At 43.6% G+C, this 18761-nt stretch overlaps 1 protein-coding gene across 3 annotated transcripts in view; it reads right to left on the reverse strand.

The window, feature by feature from the left end:
* Arhgef3 (Rho guanine nucleotide exchange factor (GEF) 3) overlaps positions 1-18761 on the reverse strand; it is a 332874-nt gene that overhangs the window by 75176 nt on the left and 238937 nt on the right. The window contains exon 1 of one of the 3 annotated variants that reach the window (XM_013030786.1): positions 4277-4536. The exons of the other annotated variants lie outside the window; for them this stretch is intronic. Within the exon in view, the coding sequence (XP_012886240.1) occupies positions 4277-4372 (96 nt within the window). The 5' untranslated portion in view covers positions 4373-4536. Of the gene's footprint in view, positions 1-4276; positions 4537-18761 lie in introns of those variants that run through there. 3 annotated transcript variants of the gene reach the window in all.

Raw genomic sequence — 18761 nt, forward strand, 5'->3', positions numbered from 1 at the left:
TACTCCCTATAGATTGGCAATTCATTACTGACTGGCGCAGATTCCAAAAAAAAAAGTAGAGATTACTGGAAGCCAGTAACTCTTTCTCTCTCCAGCTGGCATTCAAGAAGTACAGCTCAAGGAGGATGTGATTTTCCAATGCATGTGTTCACTGATGAGGCATACATCACATCTGGAACACCAAGTTCACCCTACCCTGTAGCACAGGCTTCAATGGCACCTTCTCTGTTATGCATTCAAGATCATATATTTAAATTTGTTTTATACCTTGCTTTTAAGTCTTCTATGTAAACAAATATAATTTGAAACAGTTTTGCTACTCCAAAAAAAATTATAGGGAGCGAGGGAATGAGAAGGAAGGAACAGCTGATACTAAGCAAAAGGAAAGAAATGTACATATCACCTGATTTGTAAAAAAATAGTTTTATAGTTAAAGGTCATAGAGTTCGTAAGCTGTGTAGATTAAGATGATGATGACTCGCATTGTGAAGATTAAAAGGTGTTTGTGACTTAAAAAAATAAAGGAAAATATATATTTAGATTATAAGTTTTAAATGTCTGTTTTGTATCCCTCTTCCCTTTTTTCCCATTGAAGTAAATACCCTTAAATATTACAAGGGCCACTAGTATTGAATGCTGGACTAAATCCACCAGGAAATCTGGCCCTAGATCTTGGCTCAAGCTGATTTTCTTTGTGTATTTCGGCAAGTTCCCTCCCTTTGGTGGTGTTTTTCATAAAGCAGAAAGAATAATGCACATAGGTCTCAAGGGTGACACTAGACATAGCATTAGAGAAGAGGGAGAAGTCTCTTATTTGTAGGTCATGTTATTATTCCCAGGGTCAGGTTAAACATACTGGCTGAGTTTAAACCAGAATCTACACCTTAGAGTACAGGGTGATACTGAACTCTTCATATATTCATATATAAATGTTGTCTACATGCTGCAACTTTTTTTTTTCCAGTTGTGGGGCTTGAACTCTGGGCTTGGGCCCTGTCCATGAGCTCTTCAGCTCAAGGCTAATGCTCTACCACTTGAGCCAGAGCGCCACTTCCGGTTTTCTGGTGGCTTATTGGAGATAACAGCCTCACAGACTTTTCTGCCCCGGCTGGCTTTGGCAGTCCTCAGATATCAGCCTCCTGGGTAGCTAGGATTACAGGTATGAGCCACCTGTGAATGGCATGCTACAACTTTTTATAATCACAGGGAGTCAAGACAATGGCTACGTATACTACCAACCAAATCAGAATTGATCCTGATCCACGCATAAGATGGTAACTCTTATAGCTGAATGAATTGCTCATCAAGTTGTTATTATAGCTTTAAAAATGACAGAAGTGCCTATTGGATTTTCATGAAAACTCTTCAAAGCTTCTCTCCAGGCTCTAGCTTCCTTAACCATGGTGTCTGCTCAGCTGAGACTTCTTTTTAAAAAAAGCAAACTTCACCATGGGGAAAATAGTGATTCTTAATGAATGATGTTAACAGTTTCTCTTTTAGGGAACTGATCGGGTATTTTCATACCCCTCTGGGTATGAAAAATGAGCAACCGATAATATGAAAACATAAGCTGAGCAAAGCTATATTAATGATTAAAAGAAGTAAACTGGACAATGTTCACATCATACCGAGTTTCTCTGTGAAAATCCACAGCTAAATACTAAGCTCCTTAGATTTCATGGTTAATGATTAGAGCCAGAAGGATCTAGCTAGTTACAGGTATTACTATTAAACATATGAGATCAACCCATACATCTATGTCCTAAGAAACATCAGATTATGAAGCAGCATTGGATTAACAGACAAAAAATATCACATATACACTGTGTAATCTACATAAGATATTTTCAAAAGATACTTCCTTTAAAGAAAATAAAGATAACATTTAAACATCTATCATTTTTTTTTGCTTTCACTGGGAACTAACACCAAAACAAACAAAAAAGAAAGTATTTAAATTAAATTCCTAGTAGGACTTTTATGATTTGCTTTTAAGAGAAAAAAAACTGCATGATTTTTACCCAAGTGGATGGCATTGAATGCACATTATTGCCTTCTCACTGTTCACTTTTCCCAGCATACTAGTCCTGGGGGACCCATGCTACAAGGACCTTGTTGGCACTATCCTGCCTCTACACATTGGAAGGAACAGTCACTGCAAGTCTGGGGGCAGGTACTCCGGGAGATACTGCAAGTATCTTTGAAGGTCAAAGCCCTGTTATTCTGCAAAAGTCTGTGAATAAACCTTGTTTTCTTCTTCTTCTGATTCTCCTTTCTACAAAGAGAGCTGTCAATCTTTTATTTTCTGGAGAATTCATAGTCAATGTGCATAAAGAATGATATAATCGTGTTTTTCAAAAGGCAGATAAGTGAATGCTGTTTTTGTTTAAACATCTACAAATACTGCTGACACCTACTGGTAGAAAATATATTTTAGTTAAAGGCTTACCAAAAAGCTAGGCCTGCAAAGGTTGGTTGGTTGCCTTTTGTGCTCACAACAAAACCAGGAAACTTCCCCTGAAATGCAGTTAGGTTTCTTTTCCCAACTCTGCCTCTCTCTATTATCAGAAGGGAGTTTATACTGAATTAATGAAGCCAAGAGATGTCTCTACCTCAAAATGTACAAAGCATATTTTACTATGATTAAAAACCTCAACGATGTACCTGAATAATATTTAACCACTACCGCCAAAACACATCCAATGCCCATCCGTACTCTCACACAAGGACATCCTCACAAAAATGGAAAAGGAGCCGTATCTTATCTTCTGGGTCTAGCTACTAAGGAGAAAAATTAATATTTGGCCCTTGAGGTATTATGTTTCAGAACACTTGAGATCTACACATGTATATACACTTGACAACAAGGAAAGATTAAAATAGCTGAATTCACATATGCTCTTAGATAAGCTATTCAAAAATACAGGATCCAGTAAGAGCAAAAAAAGGACTGGTAGACCCCAGAGCTAGTCTCATTATCCATTTCTTTGCCAGCTTCTACTTGCTCACTAAATTGGCTGTGCTTTTCTTCCTTCCAGACAGAAGGAGTTTGAAGGGGCACTATTACTCCTCCACTCATTAAAATATGGAAGTTTCCATAGAGAAGTCATGATGTCCATTCTGAGACTGATCAACCTGAATTCTATGCAGGCACCAATTGGTGCAACCTTAAATACAAATCTAAATGCCACTAGAAACCACTACACTCCCAACAGCCACTGGGAACAAAATCTCTATGTGAAAATATTCAACTGAACTTAAGTGTTGAGCAGAGAAGTGTTGAGAAGTTAGTTTGCACTCAACTGAGTCTACCAGAAACTGACTGGACTCCTGTCAGCAATGAATCTCTGTGTATACATACACACTCTTTCAGGTACACATATGACCAGCAGTGATGAGCTGGGTCCTGTGGGTTCCACCATAGCTTGGACCTAACAAAGCTGTGATGTAGTGAAATCCAACGAAGCCTTCTCCACCAACGGAACCCAATCTACCTTTAAGGGCAGTGGGATTTGCCAGAGAAATAACATCCAGGAAGAAAAGGTCAACTGAGCACTAACTGCTCCGGAGGCCTTCACCATACCCTCAAGGCACAGGAAAGTTCCCTTAAGGGGAAATACTTTTATCATTTCCAAAGCAGCTTCCTACCCACTGGAGTTTAATTCTCCCATCTGGGAGACACTCAAATGATACACTTAGCTCCAACCCTGGAGGTAAGTGACCCCTCCCTCCCACACAGACTAGCCACAGGTGACATGGATAATAAGTGCTTGTCCTGTCTTTACTGCCAGGCCAAGTCTGGCAGGTGAGCTATCTGCACTGGTCCCCAATGACCTCCTTCTGACCCCCCCAAGAGGAAAGACTTGCTTAAATGGTTAGCTCTTCCTGATATCTGCAGAGGGAAGTCCTGGCTTATGGTCTAGGCAGCAGGTTCACCTTCAGCCAGCCCCCCGCTAGACTGGCTTGTGCAGGAGAGGAAGGAACCAGCAATCAGGCGCTGCTCCCGGCCCCGCAGCACAGGGACAGGGACAGGGACAGGGACAGGGGAGGCAGCCCGTGCTCAACCCACAGACAAGGGAGAGGAAACCGAGAGACCGGGTCAGGGACGACGAAGGGCACACACTGAGGGGAGGGGGGAAGAGAGAAAGCCATCAGCACCCGGAGTGAGTGGGGAAGAGAGCGATCCCGGGACCCAGAGGGCTCCAGGAGCTTGCGGGGTGTAGCAAAGGACCGGCCGGCCGGGGAGTCCGGAGAGACCGGGTGGGGGGCGCCCTACCTCGGCGTCCTTGGTCACGCCGCTGCCCAGGGGGACCTCCAGACTGCAGTTGGCCCTCTTGACTGTGAGGTAGAAGGGGTAATCCTTGGCCACCATGGCGGCTGCCGGGCCTGCCCTTTGGGATGTCACCGCTGATCCCAGGCGACCACAAAACTCCCAAGTGAAAGGGGATCCCAGCTCCACGGTGCCGGGCTGCGGCCAGGCGAGCTCTGACTCAGCCAGCCAGCTTCACGCCAGGCGGCCCGGCGGGGGCGGGGCCGGGGCGGGCCGCTCGTAGCCCCGCCCACTAGGCGGGTTGGAAACGCCCCCGGGCGAATACGGGCCGGGCCGGGTCGCCCCCTGCGCCCGACACCTCTGCTCATTCTTCCCCGGTGGAAGAGACGGCGGCGGGTACCAAGGGGGACGCGGCGCAAGCCACGGCAGGAACAACAGCTCAAAGGCGCTTTGCCTCAGTTCCAGGTCAGACGACAGGCACTTAAAACAAAAAATGATTGGAGTAATAGTCCAAAGAGTAAAATGCACCTATTGTAAGTGTGCAATCGCGGAGCTCTGACACACACCTTCGTAGACATCTCCACAATCGGGACACAAAACATTTCCCCCCACCCCACCCCCGCAGGGCCCTCTAGATCCACACCCTGCACCCTCTCCAGAATACAAGAAGGAGGGTAAGAGGCAGCCTGACACAAAGAAGGGCAACCAGAAGGGTCTGTTTCCAGTCCACAGCTGGGCAGCCATGGCCCTGCCCTGCCACACCTTTTGGGATCCTTTCTAGAGAACCACGGACCAAGGGAAAGGTGCTTGCAGCAGTCTCTGTCTGGATAGTAAACAAAAACAAACAACAACAAAAAAACCACAAGGCAGTGGGAATAGCCGTCCATAGGGTGAGCTTACATAAACTTTCCTCCTTAGGAATGCCACTCAGCTATGGGTGTGGTGTTGCAAGATGTCCCATGTGTTGGACTTGGTTTAAAAATAGTTGCAGTAGGCTGGGGTAAGGGGGGGCCCTCGGTAACAGAGCATGCTAATAGTGGTGAAGCCCTGGGTTCAATTCCCAGCGCCAAAGAGGGTGGTGGACAGGGAGGTCCTGAGTGGTGGCCCAGACCTATAATCTAAGCTACTTTGGGGACAGAGATTAGGAGTGTCATGATTCATGGCTTGTAGGGGCACAAAGTAAGATCTCTATCTCAATCAACAAGACAGACATAGTGCTTCATGCTGTAATCCTAACTAGACAGGAAGAATAAAATATAAGGACCACAGTCCAGGCTAGCTCCTAACAAAACCCAAGACTATAACTGGCACAGACCCACCCTCTCAACTAGGACACTCTGACCATCTCGCCAGTTCAAGAATGAGCTCTGATCCCTAGTGAAACTTGATTGCTGGGCCTTGATCTTCAGTTGAAAAATATATTTACAGCTCTCGATGAAAAGTCCCAGCAAAGTCCCACAGTCATGAGTGTGGCTGATTCCTGCAGTATCCCCAGGACCATAAATCCTAAGAAATATCAAGTTTTACTACAATTATAAAGAAAAGCCATATTGAATGATATGGATATATATTTTGTTATCCATATACATTTCCTTTTGTTGGTGGTGGTGGTGGTCGTGGGGCCTGAACTCTGAGCCTGGGCGCTGTCCTTCAGCTCTTCAGCTCAAGGCTAGTGCTCTACCACTTGAGCCACAGCACTGCTTCCGGCTTTTTCTACTTATATGGTGCTGAGGAATCGAGCCCAGGGCCTCATGCATGCAAGGCAAGTACTGTACTATTGAGCCACCTTCCCAGTCCTACATTTTCTTTTAGAACATGCTTTTTCTGCCTTCTAACCTTACATATACACAGCAACCTAAGGCTTTCCCACTATACATGCAGGCGGAGACAATACACACACACACACACACACACACACACACACACAGAATGCTAATGATCTGAAGCTATTTGATCTGAAGTCTGCAAAAGGCATAAGCTCCAAAATGACTATGAAAACATGGGAATATGGAATCCCCTAAGGTGATCTGGTTCTTCTAAGCTTCTGCTAGCCTGATTCATGCCCCTAAATAGGATTCTGGTATTCAAGTACCTATATTTTGATGGGAAAAAACCTTGTAAACTCAAGTTGGCAACTTTGGGTACATATAAGCTTCAAGACCAGATATGAGAGTTCACACATATAATCTCAGCTGCTCAGGAGGTAGAGATTTAGATGACTGTGGTTTGAGACCAACCTGGGCAAAATAGTCTCAAATAGCCAGGTGTGGTAGGTCACACCTTTAATCTCAGCTATATAGGAAGTATAGGCATGAGGTCCATAGTATGAGGTTGGCCTGGGTAAAAATGTGAGAGTGTATCTGAAAAATAATTTAACTGAGAAAAAAAAATAAAGGCTTGGAGGTGTGGCTTCAATAGTAGAGTGTCTGCCTAACAAGCGTGAGATCTTAAGTTCAAATCCCAATACTGTTCCCCTTCCCCCAGTATTTTTCATTGGTATTTTTGACCACATGCAATATTTACCTTATTCCCTTACTTCAGAAACCCTCCCTTGTGTAATGCACTGTTCCATTAAGTGCTCTGGGGTCTGCCTGGGATTCTAAGCAGGGTGTGTATGTCCAAAGCCTGTCAGAAAACAGGCTGCTCAGAGTACAGTTCTCAAGTACACTCCCGTGGGAAGTGTCACAGTTGAGAGCAGCTGGTCCAGCCCTGCAGTGCTGCCAGGCAGGCAGCCTGAGGAGGGAGGCTCGCACTGCACTCTTCATCCTGCCTGTATGTTGTGTTTATGGGCTTAGGAACAAGACTGCCTTAACAGGCTGCTCCGCTCAAAGAAACAGCACAAAGTTCCTTTCAGAACTTGCCTTCAGCACAAGCAGTTTTAATCCTATAAAGCGCCTCACAGTCGGATAGGGTTCCCCACAAGCCAAGAGCCTAGAGACTGGAATAAAAGAGCCTGTTCTGCATTTCCAGGACGGGTGCCAAGTGCAGGGCTGTGTTCTTGCCTGTGCTGGGAGGGATATTTGTGCTGCTGGTGGAGGGTGGGCCTCCACACCCACGTCCACCACTGGTGGTTAGACCCTTTTAGACTAGCTAAAGGCCAGGAGCCCACCTACTGAGCCCACAACACCTCAAATTCTAGTGCTGAGCCCAACAAACCTGGCACGATGACCCATCACAACTTTATCAGTGCCACACTTCTTATCAGATTTAGGTTGCTTTTTCCCCCCCCAAACATCCATTAGTTCATTTGTTTTCCCATCCATCCATCCATCCATCCATCCATCCATCCATCCATCATAAAGCTTCCTGCAGGTCAGATGTATGATTGCCTTTCTCTCACCCCTCCTCTTTACCCATTCCAGAGCCTACATACCAGGCACATCTGCTCAAGGAATATGATCCATTTTAAGACATGGCCTTAGAGCTGTGACCTCTGATGTACATTTGCAGAGGAAGCTTAAGTGACAGTAGCTGGTGCCTGGGCTTCTCTGGTATCTGGACCATTGCTTCTACCTGCTAATTTCATATGGTCTTGTAGGTAACATGCTGGGCACAACCATGTTCCACTTCTCCTGTCATCTTGCCATTTAGGAGACATTTCCAGTGAATAATAAAGCTCTTCCTTTCTGCGACTTCAGTCTTGATGAGGAGCGAGAGGAGGGAGAAGCCTGAAGTTCTGGCAGAGAATCCTGAGAGATCAGGACTGGGGTTTATTGCTAGCCATGTATAAATGGTACCAGAGGTGCCTTGATCACATCTAAAACTATACATTGTTATTCATCTTCTCTACCTGGTATATAATAAGCTCTTGGCTAGATTTATGAAAATGTAGACTTGAATCTTACATTCTCCTTAAGAGCTTGTTTTCTGAAAGTCTGAAAAACCGGTTAAGTGATAAAAAAAAATCTTTTTCCTGATTGAGCTAATCCTCCAGATTTGTAGTTGTAATGCAAAAAAACTAATAAAAATTAGCTATGAAAATTAATTTGCTGTGATATACCGCACACTTGTGAGTTTCTTACCCTCTAGTTCCCTGTATCATTTGTTCACAGCCAGGGCTGATTCTGTTCCCTGGGGACATTTGGCAATGTCCAGATACCTTTCTGATGGCCTGGGGAAGATGCTGGGGTCCCATTGGTATCCAGAGAGTGAGCAGAGCCAAGGGATATGGGTAAATAGTTAAAATGCCCAGGCTAACTGTCCCCAGATCCATCATTCCAGCAGTGTTCCTCTTAAGAAGCTCCGCATTAAAGAGAGAGTGAAGCTGAAAGACATATCAGAGCCAAGAAATCTGTTGGCTTTGACCTCAGAGATCTTTTCCCCTTAGACCTTGATTAGTGTCAGATGTCAGCTTCAGCTAAGCAGAGCAAAGAAACTGAGCACAAAGAAGACCACCACCTCCACAGTGCCCAAGCCTGCCTCTCAGCTATACAACAGATCTCAGGAAACACAAAAAGGATAAAAGAATAAAGAGAAATCTAGGAGCAAAGAGGCTTGGGGAAACAGAAAAGTTTCTCAAGCTGCTTCAGAAACAAAAATGCATTTAAAACCAACCAATCAGTGGAAGCTAGGAACCAGGGACTCTAGCCTAATTACTTGGAGGCTGTGATCTGAGCATCAGGGGTTGAACATTCCCAACACTCTTATCTCCAATTAAGCAGCAAAAAGTCAGAAGTGAAAGTGTGATTTAGTGGGTAGAGTGTCAGCCTTAAGCAAAAAAGCCAAGTGAAAATATGAGGTTACGAGTTCAAGCCCTAGTCCTAGAAGAAGAAAGAAGGATGAAGAAAAGTCCAGTAAAAAATAGTTTTAATGAAATATAATTAAATAAAACTAGAGATGGGGAAAGTAATTTTTCAAATTGGACTCTTTGCCATCATATTCAGCTGTTTTAGAGAGAAAAAAAGTGCAAACTCTGATCAAAAGCCCCAAAGGTTCCAGTACTTCTTGATCTGAAGCATTTGCAGCTATGTAGCAGGTGTGTCAAATCCAATATCAATCAAGATTTTACATTAAGACTCTATACCATGTGCAATTTGAATATAGCCATTGGCAGGTTTATTTAGCTTAAAAAATAAGTGAGCCCTTAGGAAAATTTCTGTTTAGTATTAAAGAATTTTTGACCTGACACATAGGATAAATTTGTTTGAAAGTTACATATTTGGAGACCAAGAATTCAATAAATTTGCTCTATTCCAAAATTACTTATTCTCCTCAGCCTATAGCTAAGGTATACATCTGTGGAGGATTATATATCTATGTTATGTGGAGAAATGATTATCTGAAATGCTAAGGCTGGCTTTAGACAAAGGTGTTTTCCATGTCCTATAAAATCAGCAAAGTGCTGCATTTTATTCCACCTAAGATGTCACTGACTGTATAATATCTGTTATTATTTAATATGTGTCTTTAATCCTGGAAGTTGGAGATCAGGAGAATTGTGGTTTGAAGCCAGTCTCTACAAACAGCTAGTAAGATTTCATCTTAATCAATAGCTGGTACAGTAGTGCCTGCCTGACATTTCAGCTAAGCTTGAGACAGAATGATTGAGGTTTGGCCAGTCCAGGCAAAAAAGTTTGCAAGATACCAATTTAATAGAAAAGGCTGAGCTTGGTGATTCATATTTGTAATCCTAAACTATGATAGGATAACAATCCAAGATGAATGGGAAAAAAAGACCCTATCATAAAAATAACCAGAGCAAAAAAGGGCTCTTAAGCAGGCCTATCAAGACAAAACCCTGAGTTCAAACCCCAGTACTGTCAAAAAAGAAATTATATTGTCAAATGAATTATATCATGCAAACACTTGTAAGATACATGGGAGTTTTAGAGAAGTTAAAATGTGAGAGGAAACTGATGTTGGTGCTCATGCCTATAATCCTACTCATGAGGCTGAGATGTGAAGATCACCATTCAAAGCCAGCCCGGGCAGGAAAGTCTCCAATTAGCCACCAGAAAACCGCAAGTGGCATTGTGGCAAAAAGTGGTAGAGTTTTAGTTCTGAGCAAAAAAAGCTCAAAGACAGTGGCCAGGCCTCAAGTTCAAGCCCCATGAACCAAAGGGGGGAAAAGTGAGAGGAGAATAAGGGAAGGAATGAGTAGGGCAGGGATGGGTAAGAATGTTGAAAGGAATAACATTGATCAAGACACATTATATTCATAAACTGCTTTGTTAAATGGCAACTCATTTGAAAAACTACTTAAAGATAGTAAAAATAAAGTAAAATTGCGAGAGGAAATCTGAATAGCAATGCCCATATGAGCAGGCCTCCATGTGAGAACCTGCAGGAGTATAGGGGGACATTTCCACGGACTGTTTGTAGCAAAGTCAACTGAGGAACTTATGAATTGTCCCTGGGCCCCATGTGGTGTCTACTGGATTGGCAACTTTTGAAGTAGAGCCCAGAAAGAACATTGCTATAAATTGAATTAACAGCATGTTACTATGAACTAGAATTACCTGGAATCTCCCACAAACCCTGCTCCCCTTGTTCCCACCCTTCCTATCAGAAATGTAGTCATTGACCTTTAGGCCAAGTGGGCCCAGAGGTAATTAGCCCAATGGTCATAGCAGTAAAGTGGGCTGGGCACAAGTAACAAAAGCATTTGCCCACCAATATGCTGGGTTCCATCCCTAGTACCACAGAAGCAAAATTCAGACTGGGAACTGCTTATTTGTTCATGGAAGGGCAGGTTCTCCACATCTGGATGTATCAAGAGCATAATGAAAACTGCCATCTAAGCCACCCACCAGGAGACATGTTCTGGTGCTAGGGATGTGATTTACAATCTGGCATCCAGGGCTCCAATTAAGAACCTGCTTATCTTCATCGCCAAGGGGTATAAGTGCTTTACAGTTTTTAAGAAATTAGCAGTGGAGAATGAAAGGAGAGTACTTGGCTTGAGATGTTTACCTGAGAAAAGGCCTGAGGCCTGGGAGGTGGGGGAGGGGAGGAGGTTGCTCCCCAACAGGCCTTAATTATAGAATGAGTCAAACCAGCAGAACCAGGCTGAGGGACTCTTGGCTATGTGTCATTTGGTGAGAACTGAAGCCTGCTGTGTGTGCTACAGGGCAGCCAGTGGCCCATTGGCTGAAGGGATCCAGATGAGTTCTACAGAGCTGACGGGGACAGGCAAGTGTACTCACTGAGAACTCTGGTTAATGAAGTGGGAGCCAAATTATGGAAACTTCTGTTTTACTCCCCGGACCCCTCTCACATTCAAGTTCAGGCTTAGCAAAGAGTTTTCACCTGTCCACAATTCTGACCTAACCCAACAGGAGGATGAACTGAAGCCTGACTGTCCATTTATCATTGCCCTATTATTTGGTTCTTCAACTCTTGTGGTTTGGCCTAGTTAATTTCTCTCCACCAAGGTCATCTGTGTTCCCGAAAGCAGAGGGCTACCTGCGTTGTGTCCCCACAGCATGGAGTACCTCTTTCCCCACTCATCCTGCCCACATTGACTGTCTGGTCTACCACAGCCCTTAAGGGGACAAGGACCTCATCCGGCTTGCTCATCTCTATAGATCTAGCCCCTGTGGCTGGGGTGGCACCTGTCAACAATGGATCCTTATTTGTTGAGATGAAGATTACACTGAAAGGGCTGATCAGAGCAGATGGAGGAGGAACAGAGCATTGTTACTGTCTCTGAGACAGGACCACAAAGCCACCTGCAGGTGACCACTGAGGGTGGCTGGAAATTTGGAAGGATACACATATGTACTTAATGTTTATATTACTTGAAGGCTCCAAAACTCATGGCAAACACTTTGAGAGATGGCTTCTACAGCTGAGGCTGTGGGGACCCCTCAGATGTTGTAAGAATTAGCATTTCCCTCAGCTTTTTATCCACCCCTAGTAAGGAATAGTGATTCCTCAATGAGGTGAACTTGCCAAGGAAGACTGAGACTGGAGGCCCAGGAATGTCAAATTATTTCTTTCCAAAGATACCCTGCAACATGCCCATCTGTCTTCTCCTCTTCCCTTCATTTTCCTTCTGAGAGAGAGAGAGAGGGAGAGAGAGAGAGAGAGAGAGAGAGAGAGAGAGAAAGGAGAAAGGGAAGGAGGGAGGGATGAAGGGAGGGAGGGAGGGAGGGAGGGAGAGAATAGACATGTGTTCTGAAGGCTGAAGCTCTACCACTTGAGCCACACCTCCACTTCTGGCTTCTTGCTTAATTGGAGATGAGAATCTCAGATTTGTCTGTCTAGGCTGGCTTTGAATCTCAACCTCAGACCTTAGTTTACTGAGTAGCTAGGTCTACAAGTGTGAGCCACCAATACCTGGCACCATCTTAGGTCTTTGATTCCACATTAAGCTTTCAATTATTTTTTCAACTTTTCATGCTCATACTAGTGTTCTATACAGTGAATCTGTGTTCTCCTGAGGGGCTAGTTTCTTTTTGGGGTGGGGGAGGAAGAGCTGCCACCCCTCTTTTTTGGTACCAGTAGTAGGGCTTGAACTCAGGGCATGGGGGCCATTCCTTAGCTTTTTAACTCAGGGCTAGTACTCTACCACTTGAGTCACAGCTTCACTTCCTGCTTTTTGGTGGTTAACTGGAACTAAATCTCAAAGACTTTCCTGCCCAGACTAGCTTCAAACAGCGATCCTCAGCTCTCAGTCTCCAGAGGAGCTAGAATTACAGGCATAAGCCAGCAGCCTCCTCCTTCCTTAATCCTTCCTCTCTCTCTCTCTCCCTCCACCCCCTCCCCCCTCGTTGAGATAGGGACTTCACTATATTGACCAGACTGGTCTTGAAATCCTAGGCTCACGTGGTCCTCCAGCCTCAGTATCCCAAGAAGCTAGCTAGCTTGTTTTCCATCTCAGTCTTCGAAGAGGTGCCTTGAGAGCCCCCTCTGGCTTCAAGACAGTACATGGTGAGCCAAACTCATCTGTCAGTGAGTGGGAGGAGAGCGGGAAGGAGGCAGGAGAATTAAAATTGTAAAACCGACCTCATGTGGCTTGCTTCTTGAACTTTAATAACCCTGAGCTGCCTGCAGGCTGAGAAAAACCAAATGTGATGGCAGGTATAAGAATTGCTTTGGTGCCAGGAAAATGCAGTAAGACATAACTTTTACAAGGTAGGCAATGAATAAATGCCCTACAGGAACAAAACAGGCTCTTAACATCTCCAGATTTGCCAGCCAGATGCTTGAAATGTTGGCTTAAGTGCATTCACAACATTCACCTGACAACGATTCCACTTGAAGGTGGAATCATCTTCCACTAGAAACAATGGCCAGAGAGATGGGGTTTTATGATTCAGGGGATTCGTATTTTCATTGCTACAACAAGACCCATTTTAAGCATGTTTTCTAGAATTTTTTTAAAGGACTAACATTCAACAGACTACCTCCGTTACTGAAGGAACTATCTTTCGCTCCTGGTTGGGGAGGGATCTATTGCTGTCCTGTGGTATTATTGAAAAGATCTGAAATGACAACTCATTTGGATTCTGTTCTTATGAAATGGTTTGGGGTGTCTTACTACATTTTACTCCCGCAAGTGTTAAAGGAAGTGCCTGTCATCAAAATTCAAAAATAAATATAAAAATAATGCTAGCAGAGCTAAAAATCCCAAGGGGATCAGCATTTTGCTTCAGTTTCCTGTTCATAAAACTTTATAAAAACAATCCACCAATTTAAAAAGTCCACAACAACATGTCATATTCTTTTCCTACATGCCTGCCTCATGTCCCTTTGCAATGAGGTGCTCTAGCATTTCTTTAATGATGGGCTCCATACTCCATGGCCCTTTCTTCCTGTGGTCCCTGTCCCATTGCTCTAACTCCTGAATTCACTCCAGCCTCTACCTTAGGAGCTAAGCAGACATGCCAACTTTCTCCTTCTACCTGTCCAGAAGAGTCCAACCATCCATCCCAGCTGGAAGTGGGAATAATTCAGGCTTCCTTCCCCCAAGTTAATTTCCACTTCTTGAGGAATTTTCTTTTCTTCTTCTGTGCCAGCCCTGGGGCTTGAACTCAGGGCCTGGGCCTATAGCTATTTTTGCTCAAGGTTAGCATTCTACCACTTGAGCCATCGTTCCACTTCCAGATTTTTGGTGGTTAAGAGTCTCACAGACTTTCCTGTCCAGACTGGCTTTGAGCCATGATCCTCTCAGCTCTCAGCCTCCTGAGTAGCTAGGATTACAGTTGTGAATCACCAGTGCCAGGCCTGAAGAAACTTTTAATAAAGAAGTTTATATTACAAAATCACCAAGTAAAGGCAAAACCCATAGTCTGTTCTAGCATACTGAAAAATAAGATACATGCACTACTTGTGACACTAATATTTAAAGAACAAGAAATTTTCCTCCTAACCTGGCTCTTTAGCAAAACTGTTTTTGTTGGTTTTTTTTTTGTTGGTTTGTTTTATTTAGCAGTGCTGGGTATTAAACCTAGGACCTTGTATGCTCATGGCAAGTATTCTACCCCTGAGCTACACACCCCAGCCCTGTAGTAAAATTTTCTGTGTGGAATAGTCAACATACGACCTTCCGGTTCCTGGTAAAGTGAGGAAGAACATAAGGTTATGAGTGAGAAGCCTAGATTCAATACCAAGCTTTCACTGGCTGGGTGTATGGCTTTGGATCACTTGCCTAGTGGTCCAAACCTTAGTGATAACAAACGTCAGTTTAATCACCAGCCAGATACGGGTGGCTCACACTTGTTATCCTAGCTACTTAGGTTGAAATCTGAGGATCAAAAAGTTCGAAGACAGCCCAGGCAGAAAAGTCTGACATTCTTATCTCTAGCCAAAAGCTGGAAGTGGAGCTGTGGCTTAAGTGGTAGAGTGTCAATCTTGAGCAACAAAGCCAAGAGAGAGAGCATGAGACCCCGAGTTTCAGCTCCAGTACTGGTGTGCATGCCTGTGCTCCATGTCCCTCCCCCCCAATTGTCTGTAAAATGAGCATATGAAAGCTTCAGGGCTTAAATAAAAGTTAAAAAAAAAACTCACAAAAACATGTGGATAATTTAATGATATAATACATAAAAATCCTAGTGTTATGTATATAGTAAAGAGATTCATTTTGCTATTAAAATGAATTGGAGGGGGGTGGATTTAGAGACTTTTCCATCATCAATGCTTTCAAAGGGATTAATTCTTTACTTTAGGCCCATAATTTCCAGTATGATTTGATTATTGGAATATAAAAGATGCAGCACAGTGAAAAATTAACCAAAATTGGAGGCTAGAGCTCCACCATTAAGTCTGCTGTGTGGCCTCAGGCAGGTCAAGTAGCCTCTCCGAGGTGTAGACTCTTGAAATAAAAAAAAAACAAGCAAAAGTATTTCATCTTTAAATTTGTTTCTGTGATTCTAAAAAAGAACATTTGGAGAACTGTCTTGACGTTATGCTATTTTATTTCAGGAAAGTCTTCAAATAACAATGATAGTATTTCATACTGACGGCAGCAGCTCAGTCTAAAATCAGCACATTTGGAATTGGTGGCCTATACTTTTTAGTTAGTTGAGAGTAGTAATATTCCAGAAGGACACATTAGAATATTAAGTTTTTCAGAAAATGCACATTCATACCAGTCAATAGCAATATAAGAAAGAGGTTGAAGTAGAGAAAATGGAGAGAGGCCACAAATGGGATGGAACTGGCCTAAAATATATCACTGTCACTTAAAATAGGTATGTGGCCCAGTGTCTGTGTTATCTATATGACACTACATTTGGGTCTACTGTCTTCTTCCTCCAGCTTGTGACAACTATGAAAGCTATCATCTGCTCCTCATGGACTGCTGGCTCCGGCTGCCTGTGACTCTTCCTCAGTCATAACTTCCTTTATGCTCTTCTGGAGTGCTGCTCCTACCCTGGGCAGGACTGTTCTAGCTCTATTCTGGATATCATTGTGTGGTTGCCAGCACGAGGGGATGGGACTCTGGGCAGTCTCCAGACCAACTTGTGACAAAAAAGTATTAGTGATGATATTGCATACTTACAAAATTTAGAAGTACAAACAAAAAACATATGGTAGCAACTAAATAATGTCCTATAAGTAACAAGTGGCCTGCTCAATAAAGCTTTATTATTCTTTACTTCTGTTTTATGCCCCCCACCCCTTGCTTCAATATTGAAGATTCAACTCAGGACCTTATGCTTGATAGGCAAGCACTCTACTATTTGACCCATGCCCCTGGGATTTCTGCGTTTAGTTATGTTTTTGTCTTTTTTGGTCAGTCATGGAGCCTGAACTCTGGGCCTAGGCACTGTCCCTCAGCACGTCAGCTCAAGGCTAGTGCTCTACCACTTGAGCCACAGCTCCTCTTCCATTTTTTTCTGCTTATATGATGCTGAGGAATTGAACCCAGGGCCTCATGCATGCCAGGCAAGGACCACTGAGTCACCTTCCCAGCCCCTTTAGTTCTGTTTTGTAGATAGAATCTTGCACTACATTTGTCTGGCTGATCTTGGACTGTGATCTCCCTACTTCTACTGTTTAAGTAGATGTAAATAGAATTATAGGAATGTACCACATGCTCAGCCTAGCTTCATTAAAACATTTGTTTTTTCCCATTAAGCTGTAAGCTCCACAAGAGCAAGAATCATGACTCTCTTGTTCAAGGCTGCATCCTCAGTACCAAAAAAAAAAAAAAAAGGGGAGAGAGGGGCAAATGAGAAGAACTCAATAAATAATGATGATATTTGATGGGGAATTGCCTGTCATTTGCTATTCCTTGAATCTAAATGAAGTCACTCAGGTAACCTTCACAGCAATCCTGTGTGTGTTTCTGTAGTGGGAGAAACTGAGGTACGGGGAGTTCAAGCAACTTGCTCAAAGTCCCACAGCCAGAAAGTGTCAGACTGAGGTCCAAATGCAAGTATTTCGCTCCCAGAATCTAGGGTTCCAATTATGAAATGGACATTTTGTGGGCCACTTACCCATCAGCATAGTTTGATGCCCCAGCTTGTGATACCCAGGGTCCAGGATTCAAGCCTGGGATGTAACTGAAAGAGTAAGGATCCACTGAAATAAGGATACAGGATGACCCATTGTAACAATGAGATGTACAAGACAGTATGTTGAAAATGAACTTTACAACTTTGTGGGGTTGAGGGGGGTAAGAGGAGGGGGAGGAGTTGGGGAGGTGGGGAGGAAAGAGATGGTGGAGGAAAAATAAAGGAGGGTATAACAATGCTCAATAGGAAATGGATTCCTTACCTTACTCATGTAACTGTAACTGCTCTTTACAGTATCTTTGCAATAAAAATATATATTAAGAACAACAACAACAAAAAGAATAAGGATCCAGGGGTTCAAATACTAGCCTAGAGATTCTGCACTGACCCTGGCCAAGCCCTGGTCACTACTTTTCCCAGCTGGTCTACCAGGGGGCTGGAATGTCACTCTGGGCATAATGTTACATCAAGACAAACCCAGGGTACATGACTGTGTTCTTTGTCTACCACTGAACTATCTCCAACAATCAAGCAAGCAAGTTACTCAATCTTTTAGAACCTCAGTTTCCTCATCTACAATTAGGAGATAATAGACACTACTTCAAATAGCAGAGGTAAACATTAGACAGAAGCTGAGTAAAGGGGCAGACACATAATAATTACAAAAGCAGTAGCTAGATTTACTATAGGCAGACAGAGCTGGGTAGTTAGACCAGGGAAGGAAAGGATACTTTCAAAGTCCAGTATCAAAAAGCCTGAAACTCAAAGCATTTCTAAGGAATGGTTACATATGTGCCACATTCCCCAGGCAACAATCTCACACATCAGATTAATTGTTCAAACACAGATAGGTTTGAGTTAACCGTGGACAAGACAAAATGCACCATTGTGATTTGGGAAGTTCACCTCTGAGTGCTGAAAAGCTAGAGAACAACATTAGTGGTCATTTGCTCTGTGCCAGACCTATGACAAACATGTGGTAAGCATTCCCCTGGTGATTTCTCACAGCCTGTGGAAGAGGGTACTTCCTCTGTTCCATAGATTGAGGCAGAAACATTTAAATAACTTGCTCATAGTCACAGAGCTGGCAAATAGCTACAGTAGAACTTTGTCTTTCTAAAATGCATTATCAGGGTCTTAGCTATGCAGCCACAGCCCTGCCCAGGGACAGATGGCCTCAGTGGGCCTCAGATTCCCCAGGACAGCTGTGCCCACAATATAGGCAGGTCGCTTTACAAGAAGGCCACATATGTGAGTTTGAGTCACCTTGGGATTAAGTCCCTGTTCACTCACAGGTTCTCACTACTATGGAAGAGTCTTATAACTTTCTGAAGCCCTGTTTTGATCAAACAGAATGTGCTGGATTAGTTTCTCAATCCAAGTCTGTGGAACACTAATTGCTTACATATTCTGCCCAGGAGGTCACAGACATCATGAGCTGACCCTCTGGTTGGGTGAGTGGAATACATTTGTTAGCAAATAGAACCAGTTACCATCAATTTCTTCCACCTCAAAAATTCTAAAGTTTCCTGGGCACTGGTGGTTCACACCTGTAATTAAAACTACTCAGAAGGCTGAGGTCTGAA

Source organism: Dipodomys ordii, unplaced genomic scaffold, assembly GCF_000151885.1.
Source record: "Dipodomys ordii isolate 6190 unplaced genomic scaffold, Dord_2.0 Scaffold132, whole genome shotgun sequence".
Classification (NCBI taxonomy): domain Eukaryota; kingdom Metazoa; phylum Chordata; class Mammalia; order Rodentia; family Heteromyidae; genus Dipodomys; species Dipodomys ordii.